The 17,474-nt window shown below is 42.7% G+C and overlaps 1 protein-coding gene across 19 annotated transcripts in view; it reads left to right on the forward strand.

Annotated features, from left to right (window-relative positions):
* LOC137431350 (dnaJ homolog subfamily B member 6) overlaps positions 1-14,224 on the forward strand; it is a 132,232-nt gene extending 118,008 nt beyond the window's left edge. For 5 of the 19 annotated variants that reach the window (XM_078781923.1, XM_078781918.1, XM_078781922.1 and 2 more), the window contains exons 10-11: positions 7,832-7,880; positions 13,869-14,224. In XM_078781923.1, coding sequence (XP_078638049.1) covers positions 7,832-7,845 — 14 coding nt within the window. In that variant the 3' untranslated portion in view covers positions 7,846-7,880; positions 13,869-14,224. Of the gene's footprint in view, positions 1-7,831; positions 8,952-12,542 lie in introns of all 19 variants that reach the window. The other 14 variants (XM_078781916.1, XM_078781913.1, XM_078781914.1 and 11 more) reach the window with 4 other exon arrangements.
* The last annotated feature ends 3,250 nt before the right edge of the window (positions 14,225-17,474 follow it).

Consider the following 17,474-nt stretch of genomic DNA (forward strand, 5'->3'; position numbering starts at 1 on the left):
ACCTACGATTTCAAAATTTGACCTTGGGGTCAATAATTTTCGACCTCCAGCGCTAACCATGAAGGTCAAGGCCGATCGCCACCAAAAACTAATCAGCTGAGCGCCGGACCATATACTAGATTCCCATGAAGTTTGGAGACGATCCGATCAAAGTTTCTCAAAAAATAACGATTTCAACATTTGACCTTGGGGTCAATAATTTTCGACCTCCAGCGCTAACCATGAAGGTCAAGGCCGATCGCCACCAAAAACGAATCAGCTGAGCGCCGGACCATATACTAGATTCCCATGAAGTTTGGAGACGATCCGATCAAAGTTACTCAAAAAATAACGATTTCAACATTTGACCTTGGGGTCAATAATTTTCGACCTCCAGCGCTAACCATGAAGGTCAAGGCCGATCGCCACCAAAAACTAATCAGCTGAGCGCCGGACCATATACTAGATTCCCATGAAGTTTGGAGACGATCCGATCAAAGTTACTCAAAAAATAAGGGTTTCGTCGACCTCCATGATTGACCACAAAGTGACCTTGACCTTTGACCTTGACCTTCAAAATTTTGTGTGCTGAAGGGTATCTCTATAGGACTCTGATATGCGAAGTTACATGCGAAGATATGCGAAGATATGGTACCTACGATTTCAACATTTGACCTTGGGGTCAATAATTTTCGACCTCCAGCGCTAACCATGAAGGTCAAGGCCGATCGCCACCAAAAACTAATCAGCTGAGCGCCGGACCATATACTAGATACCCACCAAGTTTGGAGACGATCCGATCAAAGTTACTCAAAAAATAAGGGTTTCGTTGACCTCCATGATTGACCGCAAAGTGACCTTGACCTTTGACCTTGGAAGGTCAAGGCCGATCGCCACCAAAAACTAATCAGCTGAGCGCGGGACCATATACTAGATACCCACCAAGTTTGGAGACGATCCGATCAAAGTTACTCAAAAAATAAGGGTTTCGTCGACCTCCATGATTGACCACAAAGTGACCTTGACCTTTGACCTTGACCTTCAAAATTTTGTGTGCTGAAGGGTATCTCTATAGGACTCTGATATGCGAAGTTACAGGAGTTTCCAATAATAACTGTGGTCTACAGAGTGATCTAAACGTGGAAAAAAAATGATTAACCACAAACAAAAAAACAAAAAAACAAACAAAAAAACAAACAAAAAAACAAACATACAAGCTGACTAATACATCTTGCAAAAACTTCGTTTTGGCAAGATAAAAACAAACAAACAAACAAATAAAAACATATGTCACCCACAGGGTGAACCGTATCTTGCCAAAATGTGAACATGAGTGACTTGCTTCAGGTCACACTGAGGTGAACAGAACTGCTATCCACTAGAAGCGACTCTTTGAGGAATGTCTGCCCACGAGATATTGAAAGATTTTGATGAGAACTGAGGAAATAATTGTTTCATGAAAATTCCGTTTTTTCGTCATGACGTCATCAAATGACGTCATAGCGTCAAACTGTTTACAGATCTGGGAAGCACTCATCAAGGGCATTCATATGAGGTATTACTCGATATGGTACCTACGATTTCAACATTTGACCTTGGGGTCAATAATTTTCGACCTCCAGCGCTAACCATGAAGGTCAAGGCCGATCGCCACCAAAAACTAATCAGCTGAGCGCCGGACCATATACTAGATTCCCATGAAGTTTGGAGACGATCCGATCAAAGTTACTCAAAAAATAAGGGTTTCAACATTTGACCTTGGGGTCAATAATTTTCGACCTCCAGCGCTAACCATGAAGGTCAAGGCCGATCGCCACCAAAAACTAATCAGCTGAGCGCCGGACCATATACTAGATTCCCATGAAGTTTGGAGACGATCCGATCAAAGTTACTCAAAAAATAAGGGTTTCGTTGACCTCCATGATTGACCGCAAAGTGACCTTGACCTTTGACCTTGACCTTCAAAATTTTGTGTGCTGAAGGGTATCTCTATAGGACTCTGATATGCGAAGTTACAGGAGTTTCCAATAATAACTGTGGTCTACAGAGTGATCTAAACGTGAAAAAAAAATGATTAACCACAAACAAAAAAACAAACAAACAAACAAACAAACATACAAGCTGACTGATACATCTAGCAAAAACTTCGTTTTGGCAAGATAATGATTGCAAGACAGATAAAAAACGATGACCAAGTCAATAAAGGGAGAAAACAAAACCACATGTTTGAAAATAACTCAAAGATTCCACCGCAAACTTGGGAAGCAAAAACGTGTCCAATCCCTCCACCCCCTCCACAACCCCCCTCCCCCTTCCCCAAGAAAGATGAACTTAAAAATTTCTGGAAAGGAATCTGAGGACCCAAAATAACGCAACAGAGGTGGATTGGATCAAAAACTTGGAGGAAAACTAAAAACAACATCTAAAGGCAATGCCTCCAGTGATATTTAGTGAAGAAAATATAAAATGCCAACAAGCAAAAATACCAAACTTTACAAGCCCAGGCCCAGAATGGAATTCCAAACTTCTGGTTAAAGCAACTTGAAGCTCTGCACAATCTACGCTCTAGCATTCAACAAACTTATCCAAGGGGAGGAGTCTTCTTGGGTATATCTGTATCAGCTTTGCACATCTGGATTTGGGGAGATTCTCCCATTCTTCCTTGCAGATTTGCTCAAGCTCTGTCATGTTGGATGTGGTGTTGGTGAAGAGCAATCTTTAAGTCTTCCCACAGATTCTCAATGGGATTCAAGTCTGGGCTTTGGTTGGGCCACTCAAAGACTTTCATGTTCTTGTTCTGAAATTATTCCAGTGTTGCCTTGGGTGTATGCTTGGAGTCATTATCCTGTTACGTAAATCTTTGCTGCAGTCTCGGTCTTTTGCACTCTGAAGCAGGTTCTCCTTAAAGATTTGCCTGTATTTGGCTCCATTAATTGTTCCCTCGTTCCTTGCAAGTCTCACAGTCCCTGCCACTGAAAAGCATCCCCATAGCATGATGCTGCCACCACAATGCTTCACGGTAGGGATGGTGTTAGATGGGTGATGAGCTGTGCTCGATTTCCACCAAATGTAGCGATTTGCTTTAAGGCCAAAGAGTTAAATTTCGTCTCCTCGGAGCACAGAATATTTTGCCTCTGAGTAATTTGTGTGACTTTTTTGCAAACTCCAGGTGTGCTGTCATCTGCCTTTTTCTCAGGAGTGGCTTCCATCTGGCCACCCTCCCATGAAGCCTAGATTTGTGAAGTGCTGCAGAGACTGTTGGCCTTCCGGTAGGTTCTCCCATCTCGGCCAAGGAATTCTGTAATTCTGCCAGAGTGGTCAGCTGGTGCTAATTCACCTCACTGACCAAGGTCCGTCTTGCCTGGTTCCTCAATTTGGTCGGATGGCCAGCTCTAGGAAGAGTCTGGGTGGTTCCTTATTCTTTCCATTTCCTAATGATAGAGCTCAAGGTGCTTTTTGGAACTTTCAACACTAGAAATTGTTTTATACCCTTCCCCAGATCAGTGCCTCTTCATAATTCTATCTCAGAGTTCTACAGACAGTTCCTTGGACTTTATGGTGGAGTTTCTGCTCTGACATGTACTGTCAACTGTGGGATCTTATATAGAAAGGTGTGTTTCTTTCTAAATTGTGAACAATCAATTGAATTGCCCACATGTGGAATCCTGTCAAGTTGTGGAGACATCTCAAGGATGATCAAAGAAAATTGGATGCATCTGAGCTCAATTTGGAGTGTCATAGCAAAGGGTTTGAATACTTATTGACTCGACATTTCAGCTTTTAATTTTTAATTGATTTGTAAAAATTTCTTTAAAAAATTTTTTAAATATAAATTCCACCTTGACATTATGGGGTACTAGCAACGGTACCCGCCCTATGCGTGGGGCTTCAATTGGGAAGCCCAAATGAAAAGGCAAAATATCAGAAATTGAAGGCTTTTTTTATTTTAAACGATTTATATAAACATCCGTTGAATCATATCACATGCAAATCATCAAAATCTAAACAGTACATGGCGTCTATTTTGAAAAAAGATTGAATTCTGCAAAACGGAAGCGGCTGCAACACGTCTTTCTCAGTCGCACGTTTATGTGTGAAGAGTGCGCGCCGAATCTGTAACACGGAAGCGGCCGCTACACCTGTTTCTCAGTCGCTTTGCACATGCTGGCGTGTTACTTTGGAGCCGCACGTTCATATAGGGAGAGTTCGTCAGGAGTCGATATACTCTATCCTGGTACGTATAATTTCAACAAAAGCCACATCACTGTTCATATCGGTAAATATTATTCCATCGTGTTTGGAAAAATTGGAAAACTTGGAAAAATTGGAAAAACAATAAAGCCTATTTTACTCCAGGGGGTCCTAGGATTACCCACCCAAAATATCGTTGCGAATCGGTTCAGCCGTTTTTGCGGTACCTTCGAACAGACGGACGGATGGACAGACAGACAGACGGACATTTAGTGAATTATAGTAAGATTATGTGTCGATCAGTGACAAAAAATCTCAATTTAATCGATTTAAAATTCTGGCTGTAACACAACAAAATGTGAAAAAGTCAAGGGTTGTGAATACTTTCCGAAGGCACTGTGAAATTATCAATGTGCCCAGAGGTGGTTTAAATGTGTGGAGGAGAGGTGCTTGTAAAATAAAATGGCTAACAATGGGCAATCAAAAAATATATATATTTTTGGCATCGGTAATTTCATTGGTGTGTGTGTGTGTCCACATACCCATGTTTGTATTTGCTAGCTCTTTTGCTAGTTTTGTTTTTGTTTTGTTTTGTTTGTTTTCTATTTAATATAAAACACTGGGCATCTTTATCTGTCGCTTCGCTGACAGATTTATTCAAAATACAGCATGTTGAAATTCACAAACATTCTGCTCTATGCACCATATCATTTGCCTGAGGTAATCTTCCATCTGCTTGCAAGTCAGCTAACAGCACCTTCGTCGGCCAATATCTTCATCTTCCTCCTCCTCCTCCTCCTCCTCCTCCTCCTCCTCTTCTTCTTCATGGCCACAATTATTGCCACGTTATTGCGGGGCTGGCCGGATGGGAAATTTGGCTCGAGTCTTTCACCAACCAACCGGCTGGCCAGGCCTGACATTCAACTAAGGTTCGGGCAGGAATTTGTAATTTAGCCACAGTTCCGGCAATAGCTCGCCTACACTTCGCGAAGGATCTTTAATTAACGTCCACAAACTAATGCCGGCAGACGGGTTGCCCCGTTTAATGATGGCACACTTCCTGATTGTGAAAGCCCGAGATGATGGTTTACAAAGGGACGAGAAATGAATCCAAGCTAGGCAGCTTGGAAGCGAGTATGCCTACCTTTAGGCCATCCTGCCACCCAACTTCATGATACCTCTTGACCATCCTGCTACATCTTCATGATACCTCTCGACCATCCTGCCACATCTTCATGATACCTCTCGGCCATCCTGCCACATCTTCATGATACCTCTCGGCCATCCTGCTACATCTTCATGATACCTCTCGACCATCCTGCTACATCTTCATGATATCTCTCGACCATCCTGCCACATCTTCATGATACCTCTTGACCATCCTACCGCATCTTCATGATACCTCTCGGCCATCCTGCCGCATCTTCATGATACCTCTCGGCCATGCTGTCGCATCTTCATGGTACCTCTTGACCATCCTGCCGCATCTTCATGATACCTCTTGACCATCCTGTCGCATCTTCATGATACCTCTCGGCCATCCTGCCGCATCTTCATGATACCTCTTGACTATCCTGCCGCATCTTCATGATACCTTTCGGCCATCCTGCCACAGCTTCATGATACCTCTCGGCCATCCTGCCACAGCTTCATGGTACCTCTCGGCCATCCTGCCACCCATCTTCATCGTACCTCTCGGTCATCCTGCCACTCGTCTTCATCGTTCCTCTCAGCCATCCTGCCACCCATCTTCATTGTACCTCTCAGCCATCCTGCCACCCATCTTTATCGTACCTCTCGTCCATCCTGCCACCCATCTTCATCGTTCCTCTCGGCCATTCTGCCACCCATCTTCATCGTACCTCACGGCCATCTTGCCACCCATCTTCATGATACCTCTCGGCCATCCTGCCACCCATCTTCATCGTACCTCTTGGCAATCCTGCCACCCAATCATGCTCTTCTTTCCTCAGGCTCTTCATTTTTAAGATAGGTTAATGCTCTAACCTTATCATTTTTAAGATAAGGTAATCCAATCGTGCCCTTCTTTATACTTTCAATTCGTTAGATCTCACCAGTTGCATGCATCTGGCCGCGGGGGTGCAGCGTCCAATATTTCGTCTGAGGCATGTTGGCCGAGTACAGTTTACTTCTTGGTTAGCCATTGAATTGTTTGTCATGGTCAGTGTGCCAAGATTGGTGAGCATTTAGATATGATCTGCTCTTTTCTGCTTACTGTGAGCAATTACCATCTAAATAAAGTAAGTAGCTGTGCATTTGAGCTATGGAGTGTTTTCCCATAAACAGAATTCGCACCACAAAAACTTAGCAGGAAAACAAACAAAAAAAAAACTAGGAAAAAAGTGTAGGGAAAAGAAACCACCAGAACTTTTGCATAAAAATGGTCATTCGTTTGAATTTAACTAATTCATCCAAATATAAAACAGGTTTTTTTTTCTCCATATGTCCATTTCAGCAATGTCTGTTTATCATTATTAGATTTCTGCAGTTGTTGAGATTACACGAGTAGCAAGTTTTCTGGAAACTGCTTTGTAAGAGTGTTAAAGTTGTTTATGAGCTTGATTTTAAGTAACAATACAATTGACATTTTTTAATGCTTTATTTCAAGGGTTGTCCCAAAAGTTCTGCCACCCTATTTGCAAGTGTTGTTTCAGTAAAAGTTCTCATCAAATGCATTTTATTTACATCTATACGCACAGGTGATCTGCTGATATGTCTGGTAAATATAGTTTGTCACTGTTTGGTTCTGGAATTAAAACAATGGAATTGAGTATGCAATGCTTTGCCACGATAAAATGAACACCACTGATTGTAAATACTGTACTTTGTTTACAATTTGTGATTATGCACACAATCAAATGGACTCCATATGTGTATCTGGTATGGAATGTCTTTTGGTGTTGTATGATGGCATACACTAATACATGGAGTCGTTCATATCACAGATTGTTAAAACGAAGTACAGGCAACCTTCCATATCCGTGAGTTCTGCATTCATGAGTTTCGATTGGCCTCAAGTTGGTAAATGTATACGGATTCCGCATTCACGACCCATGCATTCACGAGTTGGCGATCCCACATCACCCTACCCCTCGTATCATCCTCCCTTCCACCCAACCAACTTCCAGCACCTGGAACATGAGGGGAGGTGCGCAGATATTGATACTTTAAAGTACTGTATTTGGTTCCCGAACCGCAGACACTTCACTGTACCACTGGACTATTGTTTACTTGTACTTACCGTTAGTCATCAGGTATTTATTTTCATCATTGTTATTTAACATTTGCCACCCCCCCCCCCCCCGCCCCCCCTCCCAGGTTTAGTCTGACCCAGGAAACTTACTCCCATTTCCCCCATTAAACCAAGGTATCTGTATTCAGGAATTTTTTATCGATGAGGTTTTCCAGGAACAGAACCCTTGCGAATATGGAGGTCCGTGTGTATTTCCAATCAGGAGTGTTCATTTTATACTGATAAAGCAGTGCAGTACCAAGAATGTGACAATTGCAGAAATCCTAAAATTTTCAATTTGAGCGTTTTTACTGCATAATACAAGCTCTTATTTATGCTGTGGATTATACTTTAAAAATGGCTTTTTTGTGTATAGTGCAGTAATGGTTGTCTCTCGTTTTATCTCAGGCACTCCCGTATAAGCACTTTCCTCTGACAGGGCTTCTGCTCATGGCAGGTCTGTGCTGGTCCCTAAACCCTTTTCCTTTCAGGACCAGGCAAGTGTAACGGCAAAAGGAAGAGGGGAGCGAGTAAAGACGAGAAGTCCAGGAAAAGGACTGGCCAAATAGGGAAAGGTGTCTATCCCTCGGCTGTTTGGCGCCTTGCTCACACATCCGGCGGGATCATACACAGGAGTGACAGGCCACACTACTTGTGATTTGACATTTTCGTCCCACCATTTTGGCTAAGGAGGCAAATTGCTAACGAGACATTGCGTGGGTTAGTTGCTGCTGACATACCTGTGCACCTGTTACACTCAGCACATACCCTGCAGCACCATATACGAGAATGAATTTCTTGCAAGTCGGCACAACATTGGTCAGAAATAACCAGATAACAAAGCTGGATTTTCCTAAAACGCCTTCTAGAATGGTTAAAACTCGTACAATGAAAGCCATGCTTGCGGTTCTTTTCGCCGATTGGTCACTCGGTCCAAAGCTTATTTTCAAGAAATTAATTGTTTTTAATTTCGTTAATTTTATCCAAGTTTGTCATTTACTCATACAACTGTTGAAGGCACATGGCTATGCAAAATAAGGAGTGTGAAAGAAAAGGTAAAAGTTCGTATTTACTGGTAATATTTTACGTCACGACATGATGTTTTTGCCCCGTTCAAGAAGCGCAAAGCGGGGTTAAGCAATTGGTTCACTTTACCTGTCAGACGGACAGACTTCGGTCTATGATTGAGGAACTACTTGATTTCAATTGAATGTTATGTTTTGAACAATGTAGACCACAAATCCTGCGGTTTACCATTACCTTGCCTCTGAATTTGGCTTGGCGCGGCACGCATGTAAAGCAATTGCTTCAATCTGTCTGTCTCGGTCTGTCATTCGAACAAAATAGAAAATCATTCCAAACAGGAAATTTACTGTTTTTCCTGACGTCATAAAGGACGAACAACAGGCACGAATATCTAATATAACATGTTAGATAAGGTGGTGGAAAAGATGGTAAACTTTCAAATCAATGGGAGTTTTTTTTTCTACACTCTACAGCGTTTAAAACCCTTTATATCAATTGAATTGTTTTTACTAGAGTAGCTCATGGTGGTTGAGTATGCACTTTATTGTACAGACCTAAACTCTTCAGGAATCCACTAATTGAAGGTCCAGGAACAATATTTGGTTGGTAACACATTTGCCACTGACGGCGAAATAGCTGAAATGGCCACACCCCTTTTTGGGCCACGCCCCCTTTTTTGCCGTGACTGTATCTACAGAACCGTTGGACCTAGGAGGTTGCCCGACCACTCAAAATTTGCGCAATGGCCACATTATGGGGGGTCAGTAATACATTTTCATATCCAAAAGTCAATGGTTTTTAAGATAATTGCCAAAAACCGATTTCAACATGTTACGAACTACAATATTATTCGTAATTGTTCCTGTTCCTGTTCCTATTGTTCAATTACTTGATTCCTGAAGAGTCTAGACTAGACTAGAGTCAAGACTAGAGTCTAGACTAGAATTTAGTCTAGAGTCTAGACTAGAGTCTAGACATGGCTAGAAATTCCGGTCATGGGTGTTTTGTCGTTGAGCCTGCAATCCAGCTGTTGAAGCCAGATCAGTTTGGTAACATATTCCTTGGAATGGGACCTTTTCACATGGAGAAGATTGTCATCGCTTGCCTTGGGAAGTTTTTAGGCTGTATCGGTATTGATCTGGCTTTGATTGAGACTGAAGCCTTTGGCAAGCTCGTTGTAGAGAATAGTGTCATGACTGGAGGTCACTATTGCAAAGGCAAGGAGGGAGTGAGTCTTGTATCAGAGGTGATGACAGTTCTTATGTTTGAGAAGTTTCAACCTGACCAGGACAGTACTAGTTGTGAATTAGACCAGCAAATAGAGACCATGGAAACTAAGATGCAGCAGGCTTTAGATAGTGACCATACAGAGTTCAGAGAGATTTGGGAAGAAAGCAAGATCTTACATGCAGACTTGAAGAAGTATTTCACCGAATGGAAAGAAACGGCCTGTAATGAGAATGTGAGGTACTGGAGCTTGTTTCTGGATGAGCTGTATCCTATCCTGAGAGATCTTACACACTCTATTCGGCAAGGCGATTGGCATCTTTTCGTTTCAGCTGTGCGGAGGTGCATGCCTTTGTTCTTCGGGTTTGGCCGGACAAACTATAGCAGATGGGGTACGCTGTTCCTTGAAGATTGCCTGGACCTACAAAGGAAGTTCCCGGGTATCTACAGATGCTTTACAGATGGTGGATGGGTGATGTACCACACTACCCGACAAGGCAGTGCAGTAGGATTTGACATGGCACTCGAGAAGTGTTACAATAAACCCGCCAAGGTTGCTGGAGGTATCATTGGGATGACCAGACAGAAAGAAGCAGTAGCCTTATGGAATCTCCTAAAGCATGAGAAAGATCTTCATGTGGCACAGCTGCTGGAATGGTGCAACTTGGGAGACAAAGATGACAGTGAGCTGAGCCTACACCATGAGTTCAATCCAAGTTCTACGAAGATTGGCCATGTTCGTGCAAAGGCCCTTCTGGATTACATAAAACCCATCAACAATCCGTTCGACGCTGGAATCAGACTTCAGAACATCTCTACTGGAGCTGACATTCCCCAGGAGGTTGTCGACGGATTACTTGAATGCCTGGAAATTGGTGAGAAGAGTTATGAAGAGTTTGTTGAGACCAGATTTCAGGATAAGGAGAAGCACCTACATGATACAATCCCTACCAACCGCAAGACTGTTTTCGTGAAACGTACTTCTACTCCGTTCACAGCGAAGAAATCGATGGCGAAAAAGGATGCAGCGGAAACGGTTAGGTACATTGACTATGCTAGAGAAAGAGGGTACAGCATGCTAGAACTCCTGAAGTATGAATTGACCAGCACATCCCAGTTCCTCACCACTGAATGTAAAGATGGCATCAAATTGAAGAAGCCCGATAAAGCCTCCTTAGCCAGGGAACTTGTCAGTCGCCTTCCACAGGAGACGAGGAATGTAAAGAGTGACGCTCAGATGACAATAGTGGACTTCATGGCACTTGTGCGTAAACTACCGATGAAAAAGATGGGCCTTCACACATTCGGGGAATTGGCTGAGAGTCTTTCCAACAGGATTCTTGCTACAGGCTCCGTGTCCACAAGAATAGACATTATTTTTGATGTTTATCAAAAATCATCAATCAAGCAAATGGAACGGGCACAGCGAAGTTCCTCAGAACAAATCACAATCACCATTGGGTCTGACAATCAGAAACTCCCTGTCGATCTTGATATGTTCTGGAGCTCAATGTTGAACAAAGTTCGGTTGCAGGAGTATGTCTTCAAGTGGATGCTGCAGAATGTCGAGTCGGACAAGGAAATATTCTTTGGAGGAGTATATGGGGGTGAATGCAGGAAACTGTTAGCTGGCACTGAAACACAGATCGCAGGGCTCTCAAGCAACCAAGAAGAAGCCGACGACAGAATCATGTTCCATATTAATGATGGTGTTGTGAAACACGGGGTTCAATCAGTCTTGGTCGACTCGCCTGACACAGATGTCTTTGTCAACCTCATCTTCCACTTCAACACAACCTGGCAACTACAAAAGCTGTACGTGAAGCTTGGTAACCGGAAAACAAAGAAAACTGTACCAGTCCACATGTTGGTTGATCAACTGGACAACGGTTTGGTGTCGTGTCTCCCAGCCATTCATGCTCTCAGCGGTTGCGACAGTACCAGCAAGGTGGGTCCAAAGCTGTCTGGCCTGAAAGCATCCATCGATCTCTCCCTACTGGAAGGGTTTGGTGTAGAAGAACTGTCACCACAGATAACAAGCAATGCTGAAAAGTTCCTTGTGTCTGGATTAAAGAAGACCGACTGTTCCACTTTCGATGAATATCGATGGGAGCAGTACCACAACTCCAAGAAAGAACTGGACTTCAACCAGCTTGTGTGCTGTTCATCAACGCTACGAGAACACATAAAGCGAGCATTTCTTCAGTGTAAGATGTGGTTGCAAGCCCCAACTCCTGCCGTCACCAAACCAGATCCACTCCAGTATGGGTATGAAGCAACGGACGTTGGCATAACACCAGTGATACTGCCAGTATCGTGCAGGCCCGATGACCTGCCTCCTCCATGCAAATGCCCAAGAGCATGTATGAGTACCAAAACGTGCACTTGCAGAGACAGGAACATTAAATGTGTCACGTTTTGTGGCTGTAGTAAAGGCGAAAAGTGTAGCAATCCAAATAAGTAAATTCCAAAATAGGATGATGCAAAAGGTATAAGTGTCATATAATGTTGTGGCCTTGGTGGTATCATACAATTGTAGTTCGTAACATGTTGAAATCGGTTTTTGGCAATTATCTTAAAAACCATTGACTTTTGGATATGAAAATGTATTACTGACCCCCCATAATGTGGCCATTGCGCAAATTTTGAGTGGTCGGGCAACCTCCTAGGTCCAACGGTTCTGTAGATACAGTCACGGCAAAAAAGGGGGCGTGGCCCAAAAAGGGGTATGGCCATTTCAGCTATTTCGCCGTCAGTGGCAAATGTGTTACCAACCAAATATTGTTCCTGGACCTTCAATTAGTGGATTCCTGAAGAGTTTAGGTCTGTACAATAAAGTGCATACTCAACCACCATGAGCTACTAGAGTATTTTGTGAATGCTGTACAACACAAATCGCCTTGTTCGCACTTCCGAAAACCTACAATTTAGCAGTACTTACAATGCAAAATTTTACACCGTTTCGACCAATCAAATTTGCCGCATGCTCTTTAGGGCGGAGTGAGTGACATTCAGACAAAATGGCGGCACCTAACGACGTAGCCACAGAGCTAACTTCGTCCAAAATATCTTTGTTTAATGCATTTCCCCCCCCCCCAAAGATCATTCCAAAATCATCCGTTTCTCAGAGTTGGCAGAAGGTTCAGCTCTGGACTGTTCCGTACACCCGTTGGCCTCCTATGTTTGTCGTCACGTCTGTTATTCAAAGTTCTCAAGACTGCGTGCGGTAAGGTGTTTCATGAACTCTCTAATTCATGTATTTCATTATGAGCATCATATGTCGTAACTCAGTGGCCCCAAGTCGAAGGTGCAGCGGGAAGTTTCCATCACTACCTTATCATGTGAAGTGCGACATTTGCCCATCTTAGTCAAAATGGTGGCCCATTATGTTAAGTTCAATTCTGTCCAATTTAAATATCGGTTAAACGACCGGTGTCAAACGTCCGATTACAGGACAATGCCGAGTGCTTTCTGAATCTCGCAAGAAAGGTTTCGAATTTGTTGCGTTGGGACTGCTTGTCTTGATTCGGTTATCTTGTAAATGACACCGTGAGCCGCATGATGCCATTGCCTTTCCAATGAGGTTTTGAAGCATTCTGGCATTTGTTTGCTTGCATCTCATGCATACATTTATTTATTTTCTTAACTTGTTCATACCATTTGCACAATTTTATTTGATTGGACTTGCATTTCACATAATCCGTTTTTTCATTCACATAATCGCTTCTGTCTGATTTTGCCTTGCCCATGCTTCCCTCACTTGTGCACAACATTTGAAGCGCATGCAATGAATGCTGAGGAGCCACCAACATATTACATACGCGAAACTGCTGGATTTTTAATCCATTGATTCATCCCTCCCTTTACCATTCCAATCTCCTAAAAATTATATTACCCCTTTATTCCACTCCTTGCATACGTAATATGTAGATGGCTCCTGATTACCATTAAATTTGAGTAAAACCGGATCGAAAGATGGTTGGATATGTTTTTTTTTTTTGTTTGTTTTTTTCTTTTTTGATGATTCAAAGCAAATGGCCATGTTGGGGTAATTAATGGCTCACAGTGACTAAATTAACTTCGTTTTTATTTAAATTTGCTGGAGTTGCAACTATCTTTCCACCTGGCGTTTGCTCAGTTGTTTGAAGATCATTCATCACTCGTACTCCTCTCCCCCTCCCTTCTATTGCAGGATTTGTACCTTGATCTCTGTCATGGAGTCCGTGTAACCTGCTGATGAAGATTTCCTTGTTTGGTTAATCATTTTGCACTTTTGGAGCCACAGGACACACTAAAATGTCAGGACACAAGATCATTGGGGGCAGAATTTATTATTATTAATAATTATTATTCGGTGGTATTCCTATTTTAAAAGTTCTTCAACCTTATTGTGATTTGCATTGTTTGGCCTTGTTTCTGTCATGAGCATAAAATAATCTGGATTTGGCGAAGTGTAATAATGGATACAAAGTATTTTTGAGAGACATAAATCTGTAGTACTTTGTAGGCCTTGCTGTGGATTAAAAGCATGCCATTGTCGCACCTGCATTTGTGTATTTGATCTCACTCTTTGAGCTGGACACATCAAGTGTTGCTCCGAACATCCCATTACCTGGAACAAGCAGCACCTAGCTGGCTTTGCTTTCCACAACTTCAGTGAAAGAAATCTTTTTTTAGCTCGTCTACGATGAGGTTGACAAAAGCTGTTGAAGCGATATCGATGTCCTGTCAGTCGGTCTGTCCAGGAATGGGTCCATTGACATTTAAAAAAAAAGTTTTTTCACTATTCAGAGGCAGCTCAATGCATAATTTTGAAACTCGGCATGATTATTTATGACATCTATAAGCAAAAACTGATGCAGCCCTTTTTTACGGTGTAGCCCATAGGGCAAAGCCACCAAAACAGTGTTTGTTTGTCCGTGTGTTCCCTCAAACATACACCAATCAGAGCTGAGGATCTGTTCACATGACGGGGGTGATGTGATGTCATTACAACGGTACGGCGGCTGACTGCACACCGCCATTTTGGTTCCAATTTCTTTCAGGCCGAACATATAGTCGAACCTGTCATATACCACAATCGCCATGCTCTTCTTTTACGTTCTTCATTCAGTGTGAAACACAAACAAACCGATTGTTAAAATGACCATCAAATATCGAAAGCATTGGTGTTATGGGCCTTCCAACGACACAGTACATACAGGCCTTAGGCTTCATGCCTTCATGCTTCACCTTCAGGCTGCGTCAGACAAATTAGCCCAGGTTTCTTAATACAGTGGTATTGTTTTCGTAATAATAATAATAGCGGTAACATTGCCATCCCTTTTTCGTTATTGCAAAGTTTATATATTGAAGCGGTGTATGGTTGGTTCATTGTTTACCTGAAACGTAATAAACCAGTCTCAATGCAAAAAAAAAAAAAAAAAATTTGTAAAAGGAGCCGTGTCTGTCTGTTTGTCATGTTATAACTTGAGGAAGGATTAACAGATTTCAATAAATCCAATTACGGTGGATTCGGGTAACTCCCGGGAGTTTGTGATAAAAAAAAAAGAAGTTTTTTGTGGGTACATGGACACGCGTGTCAAAACTGCAAATGCAAACACAAAACAAAAGTTGGTTATCCATGCATGGAGAGCAGGATCTCCCAGGAATCCTTTTTTTCTTCCCCCATAGATTGATTAGCCATCGCAGCAAAAATTGGTATTTCCGTCAGCGAAACGACAGGTCTTATATTCTAGAACTTACATTATTTTGCTAACTGGTATCCCCACCCAGGTCATACTGTCCTCCAGCTAAAGGAACAAACAAGCCCGGCTATGCTGCTGTTAGACCTTCGGTCTTGTTGATTTCCATCCAGGTGGTGAGATAATGAGCTAATTACCTCAAAATGTAATTAATGTATGTCCTTCACATATCTCGAGATTTCGTCATCTCACGAGATGTTGCATTGTTTAATTTAAACCTATTTAGTCTTTGCGAAAAGCACAGTGGGATCTTTAACATCATGAAAGAAAAAAAATCAATAATCAAAAAAAATAACATGGAGGAGCTAATAATAAAAACGAAAGGAGCAATTAAAATGGGATAGAGGGCATTATGGAACCCACTGACAGCAGAGTAGAGGGACAAAATAGGAGGCCTGGTGGAAGAAAGTACATGGAGGATGAGGGAAAGGAGAAGCGGGCACAGGAGGTGAACAAACATCGTGAGGATTCTCACTGAAGGGGAACGAAAAATTAAGGTAGAAGCAGAAATTCAACAATAAAAATCGAAGAGGATAAGGGGGTTTGGAGAAACCCCGTAACCTTAAAACATGGAAAGGTGGGGTTTGGGAAGGTTAATTGGGGTAGAAGAGATTGTGTATGGATTGGCAATGATCTCAGATGGTGGTAAACAGCTGTCTTGATAACCTGGTGGGAAGAATGAGTTTGAAGAGAATGTGGAAGTTCTTTTCACAGGTGTGAAAAAAGAGGAACGGATAAGTGGAGGTGAGCAGTGATTCTGGTTTTGGGAGTTTCACCAGAAGGGGGTTGCTGGGAAACCACGTGCACCTTGTAGAAACTTGGGGATGGCAGAAGCATGGAAAGGGAAAATGGTGCAAATCCAGAAAAGAGGTGGTAGAAGGCAGAGACCACAGTCCTGTCTGTGATGTTAAAGTAATATGCCTGTTCATGGGTAAAATGCCTGGGGCATAGAAAAGGCCCCTTTATATAAGGGTATGTGCCATGTGGCAAAGTAGAGAAAAGAACGGACATTCAAAAAATCTCGTGTACATGCTGTACTACCCTTGTGTTCTTAGGAGGAACCAAGTAATGCTCTAGAAAAGTTCATATAAGAGGTGCCAATTTGATCCATACACCTGCATGAAAAAGTAAATGTATTTTATTTTCCAGATGTAGGGCGCACCTTTATATGAACTTTTCTTTATATGAACACCTTTATATGAACTTTCCTGTCACGTATCATCCAATATATATCTGGTCACACCAGATATAGGGACGCTTTGCATCTCCCTTTGATAGACGTCTCCCCTTTCCATCCCCTTTTGTGTCTCCCTTTGCGTGATCCCTTCAACACGGGAGATTCCAATAATCGAAAAGGCCTTGGTTTCCAGTGTGAAGCTGAACAAGATGCGAGGCAGGGGAGCTGGCCCAGAGGGGAGAGCAGTACTCCAAGCTGTAGATTGAAGCCTTGTAGGTGGATAGGAGTTCAGGTGTGCCAAGGAAAGATTTTCCACGAGGGAGGATGCCGAGTCGGCAGCTGGCTTTGGTGGCCATCTTTGAAATGTGGTTTGCCACAGAAAGATCATGGTTGATAGTGATGCCCAAGTGTTTGTGACTGAATTTAATGTTGTGGATGAGATTGTTTCTATACATTGCTAACTTATTGCAATCCAAAGTAGTTTTTTTTTAAATATCAGAACGAAACGTTTGTGGAAGCTTTTCTGGCATTTGCAATTCATGGCTGGTGCAAGCTGATTGGACAGGCCAAGTGTTGCTGGAGCCCACAAAGGGCTTTGCTGCGACCTGAGTGGCTGTCGATTGGAGGGAAACGCTTCGTTTCTTACTCCGCTATCTCGCTCTGTCTCTCTCCATCTCGCTCTGTCTCTCTCCATCTCGCTGTGTCTCTCTCCATCTCGCTCTGTCTCTCTCCATCTCGCTCTGTCTCTCTCCATCTCGCTCTGTCTCTCTCCATCTCGCTCTGTCTCTCTCCATCTCGCTCTGTCTCTCTCCATCTCGCTCTGTCTCTCTCCATCTCGCTCTGTCTCTCTCCATCTCGCTCTGTCTCTCTCCATCTC

This window comes from Myxine glutinosa, chromosome 7 (genome assembly GCF_964187855.1).
Source record: "Myxine glutinosa chromosome 7, kmMyxGlut1.1, whole genome shotgun sequence".
NCBI lineage: Eukaryota > Metazoa > Chordata > Myxini > Myxiniformes > Myxinidae > Myxine > Myxine glutinosa.